This window comes from Trachemys scripta, chromosome 1, assembly GCF_013100865.1.
Source record: "Trachemys scripta elegans isolate TJP31775 chromosome 1, CAS_Tse_1.0, whole genome shotgun sequence".
NCBI classification, from domain to species: domain Eukaryota; kingdom Metazoa; phylum Chordata; order Testudines; family Emydidae; genus Trachemys; species Trachemys scripta.
Genome location: NC_048298.1, coordinates 335,945,503 through 335,962,413, shown reverse-complemented (window position 1 = coordinate 335,962,413; position 16,911 = coordinate 335,945,503). Strand labels below are relative to the sequence as shown.

Below are 16,911 nucleotides of genomic sequence, written 5' to 3'. Positions count from 1 at the left end.
TAGCCAGCCTGGGCTGCGAGCTGGGGAGCTCAGTGAGCGGCTGGGGAACTGAAAGGGAGAGTGAGCTGGGGAAAAGGAAACTGAAACTTAACTTTCAGCTCCACTTGTCATCTTCAGTTTCCACTCTGCCTGACTTGCCATCTGCAGCTCCATGGGTGACATGGGACCAGTTACAGGGTGTGTGTGTGTGTGTGTCTCTACGCACACACGTTTGCACTCGTACAATCCTGCCCTGGGTTTCCCCGCACACAGACGGGTCACTCACCGTTACCACCCCGCAGTGCGCTCCCTGTTACGCACCCAACCAGCTCCACAGCCCAGTGCAGTGACCAGGTTGGCCGTGTCCCAGCCTCCGGCCAGCCCTTCCCCACCACCTTGGGGTGTTGGTGTCACCCGGGTGGGAACAGCCTGCGCTGACCTGAGCACAGGGGCTGCGGTTGTGTGCAGAGGATGGGGCCCATAGCACAGAGGAGCTCTCCCTCATTCACTTCAAGGTACCTGCACAGGGCAGTGGGCAGCCCGGCTCGTGCTACACACAGGGACAGTGTGCCACAGTTGGCAGCCTGTTCCCACCCCCGCCCCCTGCACGGGGCACTTAGCAGTGAGGAGCAGAGGGAAATGACTGAGGCAGGGCGATTAGCAAAATGTGAGCACTTTGTACCTGCTCCCCCAGGTCTCCTCCTCCTCCCCGAACCCTCCCCAGCTTTATCAGTGCAGGGGGCGATTTTCAAAGGTGACCCCCTGATTTAGATGCCCAGGCCCCATTGGCTGCCAGAGTAATCCATACTCCTCAATCACTTCGGTGCTTTTCAAAATGCCTCCCCCACATAAAAATGAAACCCTCTGAAGTGAGGAAATAATAGTCGGGTTCCCTGTGCAGCCTCATCTCTGCCCTTTGCACCGCTGCAGGCTGGTGCACTCTTGAATTACATGATCGCGTTCTATCTCCGTGGGGCCCTGCCTGGTTCACTGCGCTGTGGGGACACTGTGGGGCCTCTTCTGTTCTGTCCTACATAGGTTCTTACCCTCTGCTCCTCTCTGCAGTGTCTGGGCCCTGTCCGGCTGTGCATTAACCGCCGTGACTATCACCTGCCACGGGTTTGGTTTCTCCACTCCCTAGGGGGAGAAGCGCCTCATTTTGATATGTTTTTCTTTGTAAATACACACTTTCTTTTGTTTCAGAAGGTGCAGGATGTAACTGAGGGCCTCTGTTTTTTTATTTGATTCGGACGAACAGGGAGGAACTGGTTGAGAATCTGAAGGTGGAAGGCAACTTGGTTGAAAGTGACCATAAAATGATAGCGTTCTTCTTCCAGTAGTGTCCCTATGGGTGCCCACTTCAGATGTGCGTACACCTCATGGAGCTTTGGTTGGAGACTTTTCAGAGTAGTGCCCGTTCGACCCATGCATATGCCCTACGTCTCCCGGTGCCCCGCTCCCAGGCTATACAGGTCTGCATGGGCCACCCACCCTCAGTTCCTTCTTCGCCTCCTGGGCCTGGGACGGAATATTCGTGTGCCCACTTAGGAGTCAGAGCTCGTACCTAGTCTGATCTGTCTTTCTTCTGTCTTACACCCTGTCACAGAAAGAAAGAATCAACCCCGCACCGGGCAAGCAGCGACCGACCAATCACTGTGGGCCCAAAAGATCCCCACGCCCCCTGCCCCACGGCTGTGCATGCTCCAGCTGGAGGGGGCAGATAGAAGGAGGCAGCTCAGCTCAGCTCGGTCGGGGCTGACTGAGGAGGAGGAAGGACGTGTGCTGGAGGCTCTGGCCGTCCTGGTGGCTCGCACGCCTGGGTAAAGGGCATAGGAAACAGGGGCTCTAATGGAGACACTCCATTTACAGTGCTCTTCAAGGATAAAGTTTCTTGTGTCCACATCCTCAATTTTTACTCAAGGTTTCGTCTGAGTTTCATATCAACCAAGTTATCCATCCCCCAGTATTTTTCCCTAAACCACATTAGTACAAAGAGGAGGATGCTGCTTTACACACCCGTAGGGTTACCATATTTCAACACTGAAAAAAGAGGACACTCCACGGGGGCCTGGCCCTGCCCCAACTCCACCCCTTCCCCACCCCCGGCCCCACCTCAGCCCCGCCCCTTCCCCAAAGCCCCTCTGCCCCCTCCTCTGAGCACCCTGCATTCCCCCTCCTCCTTCCCGCTCTGATCTTGGTTGGGGGTTGCTAAGTGCTTCCCTGCTCCCCACTCACCCTGCAGCCCCGGTACCCCCCGTCCCTGCAGCCTCTGCGCCCCCTGCTCCCCACTCGCCCTGCAGCCCCGGCACCCCCCTGCCCCTGCAGCCTCTGTGCCCCCCACCTGCCCTGCCCCTGCACCCCCCCGCCCCTGCAGCCTCTGTGACCCCTGCTCCCCACTCGCCCTGCAGCACTGCACCTCCCTGCTGCCTCTGCACCCCCCTGCCCCTGGAGCCTCTGCGCCCCCCGCCTGTCCTGCTCCCCCGGCAGCCTCTGCCTGCTGGAGGCTTCAGACGCTCGGCAGCGCGGGTCCCTGCAGCCCCAGCCGCAGTTTCCTTCCTGCCACCAAGCTCGTTCCCCGGCCTGTCTGTCCCCATGGGAAACAGCTCCCGCGGCGCCGGGTTCCAAGCTGCGCGGGGCAACGGGGCCACAGGAAGGGTCCCCCAGTGGTCGGTGGGGTCCCTGCCCACGAGGAAAGCCCGAGCCCCCCCCGTTCCCCACCTGAGCATTGTAGCTGGGGCAGCTGGGCTGCGCTGCTGACCCAGCGGGTCGTGCTGGGCAGACACTGGCTTATGCCTCCCTATTTCCCCGGACATGTCCAGCTCTTTGGAAATTCCCCCCGGACGGGGATTTGAGCACCAAAAAGCCGGACATGTCCGGCTATGCATCCGAAGAAGTGAGGTTTTTACTCACGAAAGCTTATGCCCAAATAAATCTGTTAGTCTTTAAGGTGCCACCAGACTCTTTGTTGTTTTTGTAGATACAGACTAACACGGCTACCCCCTGATACCGGACGTATGGTAACCCTAAAACCTGTGTTTGTAAGGTTATTAGTATTCTGATTTATTATGTTTGTATGGAACTGTAGCAGGGTGCTGGTGCAAAAGCACCTCATTACCCCTGCACAGCCAGCTCCAATCAAGAGAAATAGATCGGGGCTGGTGAAACAGACCTGATGCCTGGCCTGGGGACTGGCTCCACCTACGGGCCTGACAAGCCAGCAGTGATAAGGGCTGGGAGCCAGAAGAAAAGCAGCCAGGGAAATGTCAGGCAGGCTCCTAGCTGTGGGCTGACTGCAGGAAAAGAGGGAACTAACCCTGCAAGCCTTGTATATAGCTCAACACTGGTGGTGGGAGAACTCTGTGTGCGTAAATAAAGCCACGGGTGCTGCATAACTGGAAGCCTCTCTTCACTTCATTGGGACAACCAGTGGGCCCAGGAAGAGGGGCGGGGCAGAGAACCTGTCACAGGAACCCATTTTGTTAATCTAAAATGGTAGGGTTACCATTCGTCCGGATTTACCCAGACATGTCCTCCTTTTTGTGTTAAAAATAGTGTCTGGGGGGGAATTTGTAAATCTCTAAAAATGTCCGGGATTTCCCCCCCATGCAGAGCAGAGCGAGCGGCTGGGAGGGCTGCAGGAAATTCAGCTGCTCGCGTGGGGGTCTGGCAGCCTTCCCCCGCAGCTTGCCAGGCTGGACTCCGGAGCAGCTGTAGAGCTCCTCCTCCCTCGCCTCCCTCCCTGCATTCTGAGCCAGCCGGCCTGTTTGCATCGGCCTCGGCAGCTCCTCCTCCCCTGCAGCCCAGCGCCCCACTCCGGCAGCACTGTGCAGGGCCAGGGACCGGGTTGTGTGTTGCGCTGGGGAGCGCAGCCATGTGTCCAGCTCCTCACAGAGCCCAACACCATGTTCTGAGCGGCAGGGTAAGGGGGCCAGGGGGCAGGAGAAGGGGCAGGGAGATTTTGGAGGGGGCAGTCAAGAGACGGGGGGAGGGTCGGGAGTTCGGGGGGGGCTTTTTGGGGGGTGGTGGAGAAGGTTTTGGGCAGTTAGGATACAGGTAGGGGGTAGGGTCCTGGGGGGTAGTTTGGGGGGGGTCTTAGGAGGGGGTAGTCAGGGGACAAGGAACAGGGGAGGGTTGGGGATTCTGAGGGGGGCAGGAAGTGGGAGGGGCAGGGGCGGGGCTAGGGCAGGACAGGGGCTCCTCCCGTCCTCTTTTTTGCTTGCTGAAATATGGTAACCCTATAAAATGGAGGACTTGGTCATGTGATCAGGAGGGCAGTTGGAGTGTTTTCCCGCCCTTTCCAACAGTCAGCAGTGGCTCAAGTAGTAAACAAGTTCCAGTATTAACTGGATTTTCCCGGGGATTCTATGGGGTTTCCCTGAGGGGTTTCGCGCTATAGAGTCTATAGAAGAGCGGCAGTGACCTCAGTTCGGGGCTGCCCATCCGAGTGGCAGGTGCACGCGGGTTTTGCTTCCACAGGTGATTGAAACTCTGGACAAGTGCCATCTCCAGCTATTACTTACCATCTGCAGCAGTTAACTTCCACCGTTGTCATTCACCTGTGAACACCCGCTGTCATCTCGTGAGCCTGCCGCCGTGCCATCTGGAGCCAGTGAGAAGGACGAGTCATCGAGGGATCTCCTCAGAGTTCTTCTCCAGAGGCTCTGTACGAGCCAAAGGATCGAGGTCCTGAGCGACCATCAGAAGGGTGACGTATGTTTACTTACCGTTTGTACTCCACGGGGGTCTAGTTTGGGTCTTGGCTTCAGGCCACAGATGTTCTGAGTTACTGTACTGATAGAGAGAATAAGTTTCTGTTATTGTTTTATGCATTTTTCCCGTTCCCATTTATGTACCTCAGTTTCCCCAAAATAAACACAATGTGTTTGGTTTATATACACCTGATTCCACTTGCCTCATTCCAGCAGAGGGAGGGGAAGGGAGGTTACATAAGGAGGGCTAGCTTGGCTACCAACCAGGTGATAGATACTGGAGCTTGCAGTAAAGGACTATATTTTTGTTGGGGGGTTCCCTGCAGCCTTTCCATATTTTATTCCTTGACCTAACATTGCCCTCCTCGACAACTGCCCCAAACTTCTCCCGCTCCCTAAACTTCAGCATTGAGTTCCAGGAGTTAAAGGTACCTGCTCAGGATTGCCTGTTGCTTGGCAATCCTGACTTGCAAGCCCCCCATGGAGTAAACTTTGTGTTCAAATAAATTCAGGTGCTTGCCGTCCTTAGATTTAGGCGCTGGGGCTTGCTGACCCTGCCTCTCCTCTCCCTCTCCTTTACTGCCGACACTACCAATGAGCAAGGCTCTGGGTGTGTGAACAGGTAGTCAAACCCCTTGGAGGGCAAAAAGTACTTCCTCTCCGCACCCTTAGTGGTGGGAGGGATGGAGGCTGGGGTCTGCCAAATGGTCTTTGCATTGGCTTGTATAGTTTTGATGAGGGGTAGAGTGATCCTGGATGGTCCTTCTGGTGCCAGGATGTTCACCATAGGGTCCTTGGGCTCTATCACCTCCTCAGCCTGCAGGTTCATATTCCATGCCACCCTGCGCAGGAGTTCCTGGTGGGCACGGCTATCTATAGGGGGCGGTCCCAAGACAGAGGTGCCTGCCATCGCCTCGTCCGGGGAGGATGACGAGGACGCTAGTGGAGGAACTGGGTCTGCCACACCCTCTGGTCTTTGGGGACCTCCTGCCCCATCTCTAGCACCGTGCCAGCCACTCCAGGGTCTGGCTCAGGAACTGTGGTGTGTTCTGGAGGAGGTGGTGCGACTGCCAACTCCTCTGCACCCCTAGGGGTGGGGCGACTGGCTCCTACCTCCGGCACCTTAGGCTCGGACGCCACTGAGCGTGAGGCCTTGGACTGGCTCCTGCCTCCGGCACCCTAGGCTCGGACGCCACTGAGCGTGAGTCCTTGGACTGGGCACCCTCAGCCTGGTGGTCAGACCAAAGGTCCATCCAGCCCAGTATCCTGTCTACCGACAGTGGCCAATGCCAGGTGTCCCAGAGGGAGTGAACCTAACAGGTAATGATCAAGAGATCTCTCTCCTGCCATCCATCTCCACCCTCTGACAAACAGAAGCTAGGGACACCATTCCTTACCCATCCTGGCTAATAGCCATTAATGAATGTATCTAGTTCTCTTTTTAACTAAACAACTGTAAAATCAAACAGTCCGAATCAGAAGCAAGGGAAACGTGGAGCACTTTCAAAGCAAGATGCCACAGTTCCAACAACCGTCACGGGTGATAAGAAGGAACTGGAGAGGCACCGGGTTGGCAGGGTCATTATATTAAGTGCCATGGAGGCGTCACTCCAGGGGGCTCCACAGCTGACCTGACGGGTGCTGCTGGGGAAAAGCTTTCCGATGGCTGTGCACGTGGCGTGCGCACACCTAATTGGAGTAGATATGAGCAATCAATCACTCGAAGAATAATCGCTTCCCTCGATCTGCTGGCAATGTTCCTACCAATGCAGTTCAATACGCCGTTAGCCTTCTGGGCAACAAGGGCACACTGCTGACTCAGATCCAGCTTCTCATCCACTGTAATCCCCAGGTCCTCTTCTGCTGAACTGCTGCTTAGCCAGTCGGTCGCCAGCCTGTAGCAGTGCATGGGATTCTTCCATCCTAAGTCCAGGACTCTGCACTTGTCCTTGTTGGACCTCATCCAATTTCTTTTGGCCCAATCCTCCAATTTGTCTAGGTCACTCTGGACCCTATCCCTACCCTCCAGCGTATCTACCTCTCCCCCCAGCTTAGTGTCATCTATGAACTTCCTGAGGGTGCAATTCATCCCATCATCCAGATCATTAATGAAGATGTTGAACAAAACCGGCCCCAGGTCTGACCCTTGCTGGTGCACTCCGCTTGATACCGGCAGCCGACTAGACATCAAGCCATTGATCACTACCCGTTGAGCCCAACAATCTAGCCAGATTTTTATTTCTTTAACTTGGTGGCAAGAATACTGTGGGAGACTGTATCAAAAGCTTTGCTCAAGTCGAGATATATCACGTCCTCCACTTTCCCCATATCCACAAAGCCAGTTATCTCATCATAGAAGGCAATCAGGTTGGTCAGGCATGACNGAGTTGGGAGCGAAAGAAATAGCAGCAAAAGGAAACTGAAATAAGGATGTGCATAGCTGGAGGTGGGCTGTAACCACGTATGGCTGAGCTCTGCAGCACGCAGCTAATGCACTCCGACCTTTACGGCTCAGGGTTATTGCTTGTTCTGTCTGAGGAGCCCAGTACGTTTCCTGTCTGAGCAGGTGGGTGCAGCTCTGTGGCTGAGAGAAGCTCCGTAACTAGTATTGTTTTAACCCCCTTGATCCCTTTTCTCTCCCAGCTGAGGTCTCTGGTACGTCGAGACATCATGATCAAGGCTTCGATGAGCTCTGGGAAGGTGACTCTCTTCCACCAGGATCCACGGAGTGGGGTCACCTATCGGGTCCCTGCACTGCTGTATATCCCCACAGACACGCTCCTGGCGTTCGCAGAGAAGCGCTCCTCTGCCAGGGACGAGGACGCTGAGTACCTGGTGCTGAGACGAGGTCGGAAGACAGGGACTTCGGTCGAGGTAATTCCTTGCGCATTGTTTCCCTGCAGACCCCCCTCGCTTAGTGCCCGCTCTCTGCCCGAGTGTCTCAGCATTAGCGCTTCCCGGGGTTCTGCCTCTCCCTGGATACCTGCACTCCAGGCTATGCACCCCCCAGTAGCTAATGATACTGGCACAGGGCTAGCTCCTGTGAGGGGCAGAGCGCTCCGATGAGGTGCCGGGGGCCTTTACCTGCCTTTTGAAGTCCAGAGGGAGTTGAGACTGCTCAGCACCTTGCAGGATCGCACCCCTAAGGACTATGATGGGGGATGGGTACGTCCACAAACCCCCATCAACGCTCCTCCCCTGCCCACAGCCATCTGTTAACTCCCTTCTCAGAATCCCCTGCTGCGTCTTTGCCCCTGTGCCTAGCTTACAAGCTTTCTGGGGTAGAGACTTTTCACAGCTGGATATGTCTTGCACGGGGCCCAGCGCATCGTCAGCTCTTAACGATACGCCGGGGGGCTCCTGGATCCATTTTATTCCTGGAAGCCCCAGTGGCTAGAAGAGCCTTTTTTCTCTCCCTCTCCATCTGGCTAGATGATTATGAATGATTTATTAAGCACCAACCGCATGTGCCCACCCATTGGTGCTGGACCACCACCCCCACACCGACAATCGGTTTGTCTCTGCTAAGGACCCCACCATGTCTTGGGCTGGGGCAGGGCGTTCTAGGTGGAGGATCCTCCGCTGGGCGCTTTGTTCCCCTCCCAGCTGATCTCTCAAATGCTGAAAGCTGTTCCCTCCCAGGGCAGGGTGCGAGCCTTCTTTATTCACACCGGCTTTTGCCTGAGCAGAGCGGGGAATTCAGAGTCCGAGTCAAACTTCCATGAAAACAAGCCCTGATCTCATTGCTGAGACGCTTCTCCTGAGTGAGAAATGTTGCTGCTCTGAAGATAGCTGTGTAGACAGCACTTGGAAGTTACGGCTCAGACTGAAGCCAACCCCAACCTCCCCTCCACCCCCCACCGACTTCAGAGCCCGAGCTCCAGCCCCGGCCACAACTTCAGAGCGCTGTCTACGCCGCTCGCGTGAGCCCGGCTACCCCACTAGGGTTGCCAACTTTCTAATCCAGCGTTTCTCTAATGCGGCCACCAGGGGCTTTTCATGCAGCCACGACTGGCGATGGGGGAGGGGGGGAAGGGCGGCAAAGCATCGGCCCCTCCCACTCCCTCCTTGTTGCTTCTGGATGCACCTCTGGAGAGAGGTGGGGCACAACACTGCAGGAGCAAGGTGAGTTCTTGTCCCACATTGTGGGGAGGGGATTTGGGCAGCAGGCACCAGGGGCGGGACTTCAAGAACCTGGCTCCAACCATGGTGCAGTGGGTACTGACCCCCCTGGCCCTGGCCCCCAGCTGCAGGGCTTCAGCCTCCGGCCCCTGGTTCCAGCTGCGTGGCAGCAGGCGCTGGCCCCCAGCTCCAGTCCCGGGCTCCTGCCATGCAGTGGCCACAGGCACTGACCCTCAGCCGCACAGCAGACGGCTCCAACTGCGGGGCTTTGGGCACCAACCCCTGGCTCTGGCTGCTCGGCAGCAGATGCTGACCCCCTTCTCCGGCCGTGGGGCTTCAGTCGGCCTCTGGCCCCCAGTTCCACCGTGCGGTGTCGGGCGTTGGCCCTGGGCTCCAGCCACGCGGCCCCAGCCCCTGGTGCAGATCCCCTGCCACAGCTGCATGGCAGCAGGCACCGACCCACAGCCCTGTTCCCGGGCTCCGGCCACACGGTGGCAAGAGCTGGCCCCAGATGCTGACCCCTGGCCGCGCAACAGCAAGCGTTGGCTCTAGCCACGCAGCGGCGGGCACTGACTTCTGGCTCCAGCCACGCCCCCATGGGCTCTGGCACCCAGCTCCGAACTCTGGCTGTGCGGCGGCAGGCACTGGCCCTGGGCGCTGACCCACAGCTTTGGCTGCACGGCAGCGGGCTCCAATCCCTGGCTCCAGCCGCACGGTTCCTGTTCTGTTCCGGGTTCTGGCTGGGCACTGAGCCCCAGTCCTGGCCGCATGGCAGCAGGCACCAGCCCCTGGCTCGGGCCACGGGACAGTGGGGATCATCACTCACCCCCATTGCCCATGACCCCTACTGCCTCCTATGGCCTGTATCCACCTAATCGTCCCGGACCCCACTGCCTTCCTGGCCTCCCCCATCCATCCCACCATCACCTCTGGCCCCTGCTGCCTCCCCTTTGCCCCTCTATCCAGGGCTTAATGGGTCCTGGCGCTTGATGAGAAAAGTGATATTAACAAACATTCAAGTATCACCTTCAACAGCAGACTTACTAGCTATTGGTGAAAAGTGATACTTGAATGTTTGTTAATATCACTCATCACTTTTCACAGTCTCCCAGGCAGCTAAAGTGTGCTGTGATATTAACAAATATACAAATATCACTTTTCACAGCAAGCCCCATGACTCACTAAGCCCTGGATGGGGGGGCCAAAGGGGGAGGCAGCCTTATTTTTTATTATTGAGTCTGTCAAAAATCCCTACAAATATAAATTACAATGACTTGGTGTGTTTTTAATTGTTTTTCCTAACGTTAATTAAGTATTTTAGGAAAAAGTGTCAGTGCAGCCACCAGTGAGAGTTGGTGGCTGAGGCCACCAAAAAATTTGTTGTGAGAACCCCTGTTCTAACTGCACAAAACCAAACACCGCTTCGCCAAGGCCCCGCCCCCACTCGCTCCATCCCCGCTCATTCCGTCGCTCGCTCTCCCTGACCCTCAGGATGGGGCAGGGGGTTGGGGTACGGGAGGGGGTATGGGCTGGGGGGTGTGGGCTCTGGGTGGGGCCAGAAATGAGGGGTTCAGGGTGTGGAAGAGGGCTCCGGGCTGGGGCAGGGGTTTGGGGTTTGATGAGGACTCAGGCAGGGGGGTGCAGGCTCTGGGGTGGGGCCGGGAATGAGGGGTTTGGGGTGCAGGAGAGGGTTCTGGGCTGGGGCAGGTGTTTGGGGTTTGGAGGAGGGGTGAGGACTCCAGCGGGGGGATGCAGACTCTGAGGTAGGGACGGGGATGAGGGGTTTGGGGTGGAGGAGGGGGCTCGGGGCAGGGTGCTTGGGGGTGCAGGCTCCAGGAGAGAGTTTGGGTGTGGAAGGGGACTCCGGGCTGGGGCAGGGGGTTGGGATGCCGGGTGCCAGCGGCGCTTCCAGGAGCCACACAGAGCTAGGGCAGACAGGGAGCCTGCCTTAGTCCCGGGCCCCTGCTGCGCCGCCAACTGGACTTTTAATGGCCCAGTTGGCACTGCCGACCGGAGCCGCTAGGGTCCCTTTTCGACCAAGCGTTCCACTCGAAAACAGGACGCCTGGCACCCCTACTGCTGCCCTGGGCTGGGAGGCTCACTCCAAATGCAGTGTAGACGTCCAAGAGAGCAGCTCAGGAGAGGGAGGCCGGGCCGGGGATCTGGCTGGGATTGCGACATGGAGAGAGCGACTGCATGATTGGCATGTGTCTCGTCTCTAATTGCAGCCAGCTTGTGTCTGGCTGGATCCACGTAGGGAGGAAAAGCAGAGCCAAGCAACTAAAGCAGAAGCCAGCGCAGCCGTGAGGGGAGCTGCTGCAGCCCCGCCCGTGCTCCCTTAGGGGAAGGCAGAACCAAGAGCCTAAAATGAGGCTCTTCGATCCCTGTTTTGGCACCTGCTTGGTTTTCAGAAGTGCTGAGGGCCCAACAGCTCCCCCTGGTGGTGGGGTGAAGTGTGAGCTCCATGGCCCATCCGGTTCTGAGGCGGCCGTACGGGATGGTCATCGTGATGTACTGAGGAGTGGGCCCCGGTCGCTTACCCCTCTGACCTACCTGTTCTCGTCCCCTCTCTCCTGCTGCAGTGGGGGCCCAGTGAGCCCTTGAGGAGCGCAGAGTTACCGGGTCACCGCACGATGAACCCCTGCCCGGTGTATGAGCGGAAGAGTCAGACTGTCTTCCTGTTCTTCATCTGCGTGAGGAAGCACGTCACAGAGCAATGGCAGATCCGCACCGGGAAGAACGCCGCCCGGCTGTGCTACGTCTGCAGCGGAGACGCCGGCCAGACCTGGAGCTCGTTAACGGACTTGACGGAGCAGGTGATTGGGGAAGACTTGAAGGACTGGGCCACGTTTGCGGTGGGGCCGGGGCACGGGGTGCAGCTCCGCTCCGGGCGGCTGGTGATCCCGGCTTATACCTACCACATTACCGCTCGCTGCTGCTGCCTGCCACTGCCCTGCTGGACCCTGCCCCGGGCCTTGGTCTTTTATAGTGACGACGGCGGGCAGCGCTGGCACAAGGGCGAGCTGATTAAGGGCATGAAGACGGGGGAGTGCCAGGTGGCCGAGGTGGCGTGCCAGGCCTGTGACCCCGTGTTGTACTGCAATGCCCGCACCCTCTGCCGGTGCCGGGCAGCGGCGCTCAGCACAGACCAGGGGCTGACATTCGAGAGCCCCTCCTCATGCAAGAAGCTGTGCGAGCCACCACGCGGCTGCCAGGGCAGCGTGGTGAGCTTCACGCCGACAGCAGGGCTTCTAGAGGCCGATGGCATGGAAGAGCCAGATGCCCCAGCCTCCAAGACGACCTGCCCATTGAACGGTGGGAACGCCCCCTCCGCCATCTGCAGAAACACCGTGTCGTGGCTGCTTTATTCCCACCCAGTGAGTAAACACAAGCGGGTCAATCTTGGCATCTACCTCAACCGGTCCCCGTTGAATGAGGCGAAGTGGGGACACCCCTGGCTCCTGTACAAAGGGCCGTGCGGTTACTCAGACCTGGCCGTGTGCCAGGAGGCGCCAGCGCCGCTCTTGTTTGGCTGCCTGTTTGAGTGCGGGGTGAATCATGCGTGTGAGGAGATCGCCTTCCAGCTCTTCTGCTTTGAGGATCCTCAAAGCTAAAATCCGACTAGCAGTGTCCTCCGGGGGAGTAAGCCCCCCCCCTCCACTCCCCACCGGACATTCTCACTCCCATGAGGCCTGGGCTTCCGAAAGCAGCCTCTTCTTTTGGGTGTCTCTTCTTTGGGGTCCGGGACTTCCTACAGCCTGGTTTGCAGAAGACTTCCTAGGGCAGGGGTAGGCAAACTACGACCCGTGGGCTGGATTCGGCCCGTAAGCCGTTTAAGACAGGCCACAAACTCCCACTGGGGAGCGGGGTCTGGGGATTGCCCCAGTCCGGTGGTCCAGTCGGGGTGCCGGGTCGGGGGCCGCACCACGCGGGAGCTGTAGCATGGCCCCGCTCCGGGGTACACGGTCGGGGACCGCACCACATGGCTCCCAGAAGCAGCCGCATCGTCCCGCTCCGAGGGTCGGGGGTCCCTCCACGCGTAGAAGCTGGAGAAGGGACATGCCATTGCTTCCGCGAGCCGCTTGAGGTAAGCGGCACTCGGAGCCTGCACCCCTGAACCCCTCCACATGCCCAACCCCCTGCCCCAGCCCTGATCCCCTTCCCGCTCTCCAAACCCCTCAATCCCACACAGAGCCCCCTCCTGCACCCCAAACCTCTCATCCCCCAGCCCCACCCCAGAGCCTGCACCCCTTCCCACACTCCAACCCCAATTTTGTGAGCGCTCATGGCCTGCCATACAATTTCTATTGCCTGATGTGGCCCTCAGGCCAAAAAGTTTGCCACCCCTGTCCTAGGGCCTGGTTTGCAGAGGAGCGAAGCATCCGTCACTCCATCTGAGATTGAGAACTTGGCCACAGCCCAGGCAGCCGTGCCAGCCTCTCCATTGCCATCCTACTGATGTACCACCACCCTGAGCCAGATGCACCACCGCCGGGGCCAAAACGCCTGCTGGGGTAAATCAGCTCCACAGGTTACACCAACTGAGGATCTGGCCCAGAGTGAGGACCGCTCAGTCCATACTCCACAGACCTGTCACTCCTTGGTCCCTCTGCTGAGACTGCCAGGGGAGGTGGCACATTCAGCTGGTGCTAATGTGGGCATTTACCCTGTGATATAGAGCTCCATTTTTTGCAGTGCTGTTGTTGTAGCCGTGTTGGTCCCAGGATAGGAGAGAGACAAGGTGGGGGAGAGAGACACACTCCGAGCTCCTCGCCAGGTCCGGGCAGGCTCCTCCCAGCGTCACAGCTCAGTGCAAGGTGGACAGATTGTGAAGTATAAGGGGTTAACACATGTTGCAAGAAGCCGTACCAAACGAAGTGGGCAGCTGACACCTTTGCAGCCATAGGATTGAGGAGAGTTAGTGGGTTACAGATCGTTGTCATGAGACACAAAACCAGGGTCTCTATTGACTTAAGCTAGACCCCCAAAATCACAGACTCTAAGGGCCGCTGGTTTTATGTCTCCTGTAACCCACTAACTCTCCTTTGGGGAAGAAGAGCTCTGTGGAGCTCAAAAGCTTGTCGCTTTCACCAGCAGAAGCTGATCCAGTAAAAGCTGTGCCCTCACCCACCTTGTCTCTCTCCTACAGGCCCGTTCATTAAGAATTGCACTGAAACAAGAGAACTTACTCTGGGGGTGGGGGAGGGGAATCCGCTGTGACAGCTGTGCTGCTGGGGGTGCTGTCCTAAGGTCCCTGTAAGCTGCGTAGCTGCGCTGCAGCCTATTGAGTGCCACACAGGCACTCGGAGAACCCGCCTGGCAGCGACCTGCCACGGCTGGGGAGGGGCCGCCCCTCCCCCAGCCCTGACTCAGCCCCAGCCCTGCCGCAGCCGAAGGAGGGGCGCCGCTCCCCCGGCCCGAACTCAGCCCGGACTTGCCTCAGCGGGGAGAGGCGCCTCTCCCACCCCCAGCCCAGGTGCTGCTGTGAGGAGAGAGAGCTGGAGGGAATCCTCTCTCCCTGCCATAGCCCTGGGGCAGCCTGCACCCCAAACCCCTCATCCCTGGCCCCACCCCTGAAGCCGCACCCCCAGCTGGAGCCTTCACCCCCCTCCCCTGCACCCTGACCCTCTGCCCCATCTCTGAGCCCCCTTCTACACTCTGAACCCCTCAGCCCCACCCCCACCACATGAATTTTGTTATGTGCACCAATATGGAGGTGCTGTGCCTCCATATTGGTGCACATAACAAAATTCATTCCGCACATGGGTGGGAAAAGTTAGCGGGAACACTGGTGCAGTCTTATTAAAGGTGATACTAAGGACATGATCACTGAACATCCCATGTTTGCAGGAGTTGTAGCTTAGCATCTTGGCCATTTCTCAGTTCAGGGAACCATCCGAGCAGCTTCCTCAAAGCGTTCTTTGCAGTGTCAGCTGGAGAAGTTGTTCAAGTATTTCCTCTCCTTCGGCACGTCCCGGTGTACCTGGTGTGTGGGTGAGTGATCTGTCTCTTCATTCGCTCTGTAAACTGCTCCAGGAGCATACACATCCCTCCCTTCATAAATCAGCACCACAGCGTCGCTTCTGCCCTGGGGAGCAAGCAGGCACCAGCTTGGAGGCAGACGCCGACGCTACTCTACATCATGTCTGTGCATGTCACCCCCAAGCCGTGCAGCATCTCTGCTGTGTTACTGATGTGCTAGAGACCCCAGGTTAACCTCTGGCTCTCCCTCCTGAAAATAGTTCTAGAAAGCCCTGTGGTGCTGGTTTGAGACTTGGGGGACCTGGGTTCTGCTCCTGGCTCTGCTGCTGAACTCCTGGGTGACCTTGGGCAAATCACTTTGCTTCTCTGCGCCTCAGTTTCCCCTTCCACCCTTTGTCATGTCTGTTTAAACTGTCAGCTCCTTGGAGCACAGCCTGTCTCTTACCATGTGTCTGTACAACAAATGGGGCTCTGATCTCAGTGAGGGCCTCTTGGTGCTACTGGAAAATCAGTAAGGAACAGTATTATAAAATATATAGTATTATAAAAGTAATATATTTATAAGCAGTTACCTTATTTCTCCTTCCCCCCGCACCCCCTTTAGTCGGCACTTAGCCAAGCAGTACATCTCTAGCCCTTACAGAGGCAGAACCTGCAAACACTTATCCACCTGCTTAACTCTACTTGCATGAGTAAGTGCCATTGACTTCAATGGGGCTCCTCACACAAGTAAAGCTACCTGCATTTCTAGGATCTAGCCCCAACTCTTTCTTGGCGAGCTAGCAGGCCTGATTCTGATCTCAGTTGCTCTGGTGTAAATGACAGAGTTTCTTAGAAGTTGATGGAAATTCCAGGTGTAAGCGAGATGAAAACCAGGCCAATTCTTTTGAAATCAGTCCCTCCAGGATCTTTGCTGCCCTGTGAAAATCGCTTTAGATCCACTTGAGGATGAATTAACTTTTGTTTCTTACTTTTATATCGGTTCTCTGTTGGTAGCAACTGACACCAGTTCTGTAATGGCACCGATCGCTCACTTGCCATGAAACAGCTTCAACAGGAGAGTGGCTACAGAATTTAAAGGGCTAGATTCACTCATTCCCCACTGGCCAATTTGCATGTCTCCGGCAGCCCAGAACAGCTGGAGAATGTCACTGAATCTGGCCCCAGAGTCTGCTTGACCCAGATGCCTGGTTAAATCAGTAATGGGCAGGTGCTGGCTCAATGGCTGAGTGTAATATGAGCCAGAGAGACGTCGTTCTCCCGCTACGAGACAGGGACCAAGTGACCTTCTCCCTTGGATCATATGAACTGGAACCATAAACTCCCTAAACATTAGCTCTCACCAAATGAGGGTCCATCCATCCTCATCATCATATCCACTCATTATAATCCACACCCGAACATAGCCACTCTATGAACTTCATACCCTCATATCTCAATGTCTGTACTTTGACCCATCAACCTTTTACCCCCAATCGGGGATATTGCAGATTATGTATTCCTCATGCCACCTTATCTTAAACCAAACTTTGCACCCTCTATAATCTGTATGTTATTCCCTGATAACCAGAAATTTCTATGCTCAAACTCTGTTCACTATTTTTTTTTAACGTCATCTTAATCAAATTTTTATTTCTGTGGAGTCAGGACAACTGTTTGGTCAGGGTGGCCTTCCAATGGAAATGCTTAATGTCCACCACTGCCCCCAGCTGGTTAGAATCACATCAACTCATAGGCGCAGGAACTAGGGGGCTGGAGGGTGTGGCAGCACCTCCAGGTTTTACGCGGGCTCTGCTTCTGGCCCTGCGCCCAGGGTCCCGGCTGCCAGCCCTGTGCCTCGTGGCTCTGCTCCCGGCCCCACACGCGGGATCCTCTCCTGGCCCTGAGCCTGGGGCTCCGCCCCCACCCCCAGCTGTGGCCCCAGCCTCAACCCCCTTACTCCTGTCCATGTCCCCCCTCCCAGAGCCACAGCTCTGCTCCCAGCCTCAGCTCTAGGGGGTGGGGAGCGGACATGGGTAAGGGGGGGGTCAGCGCTCTCACTATAAAAAGTGTCCCAGCGCCACTGTCTGTCCCTGTGCTGGGAAGCAGCACACAAAAGCTATTTGTATACCTTGAACTG

At 57.0% G+C, this 16,911-nt stretch overlaps 1 protein-coding gene across 1 annotated transcript; it reads left to right on the top strand.

The window, feature by feature from the left end:
- The first annotated feature begins 7,230 nt into the window (after positions 1-7,230).
- Positions 7,231-12,926, top strand: LOC117871927 (sialidase-3-like). The gene is made up of 2 exons (XM_034759772.1): positions 7,231-7,562; positions 11,393-12,926. Exons 1-2 carry the CDS (start codon positions 7,359-7,361, stop codon positions 12,422-12,424), a joined length of 1,236 nt encoding a protein of 411 aa, XP_034615663.1. The 5' UTR covers positions 7,231-7,358; the 3' UTR covers positions 12,425-12,926.
- Positions 12,927-16,911: the final 3,985 nt, after the last annotated feature.

Excerpts from the sequence above, each read along its gene's own strand:
- LOC117871927 (XM_034759772.1), top strand. The coding sequence starts at position 7,359 with ATGATCAAGGCTTCGATGAGCTCTGGGAAGGTGACTCTCTTCCACCAG. Across the intron at positions 7,563-11,392 it reads AGACAGGGACTTCGGTCGAG|TGGGGGCCCAGTGAGCCCTT; the intron begins GTAATTCCTTGC and ends CTCCTGCTGCAG.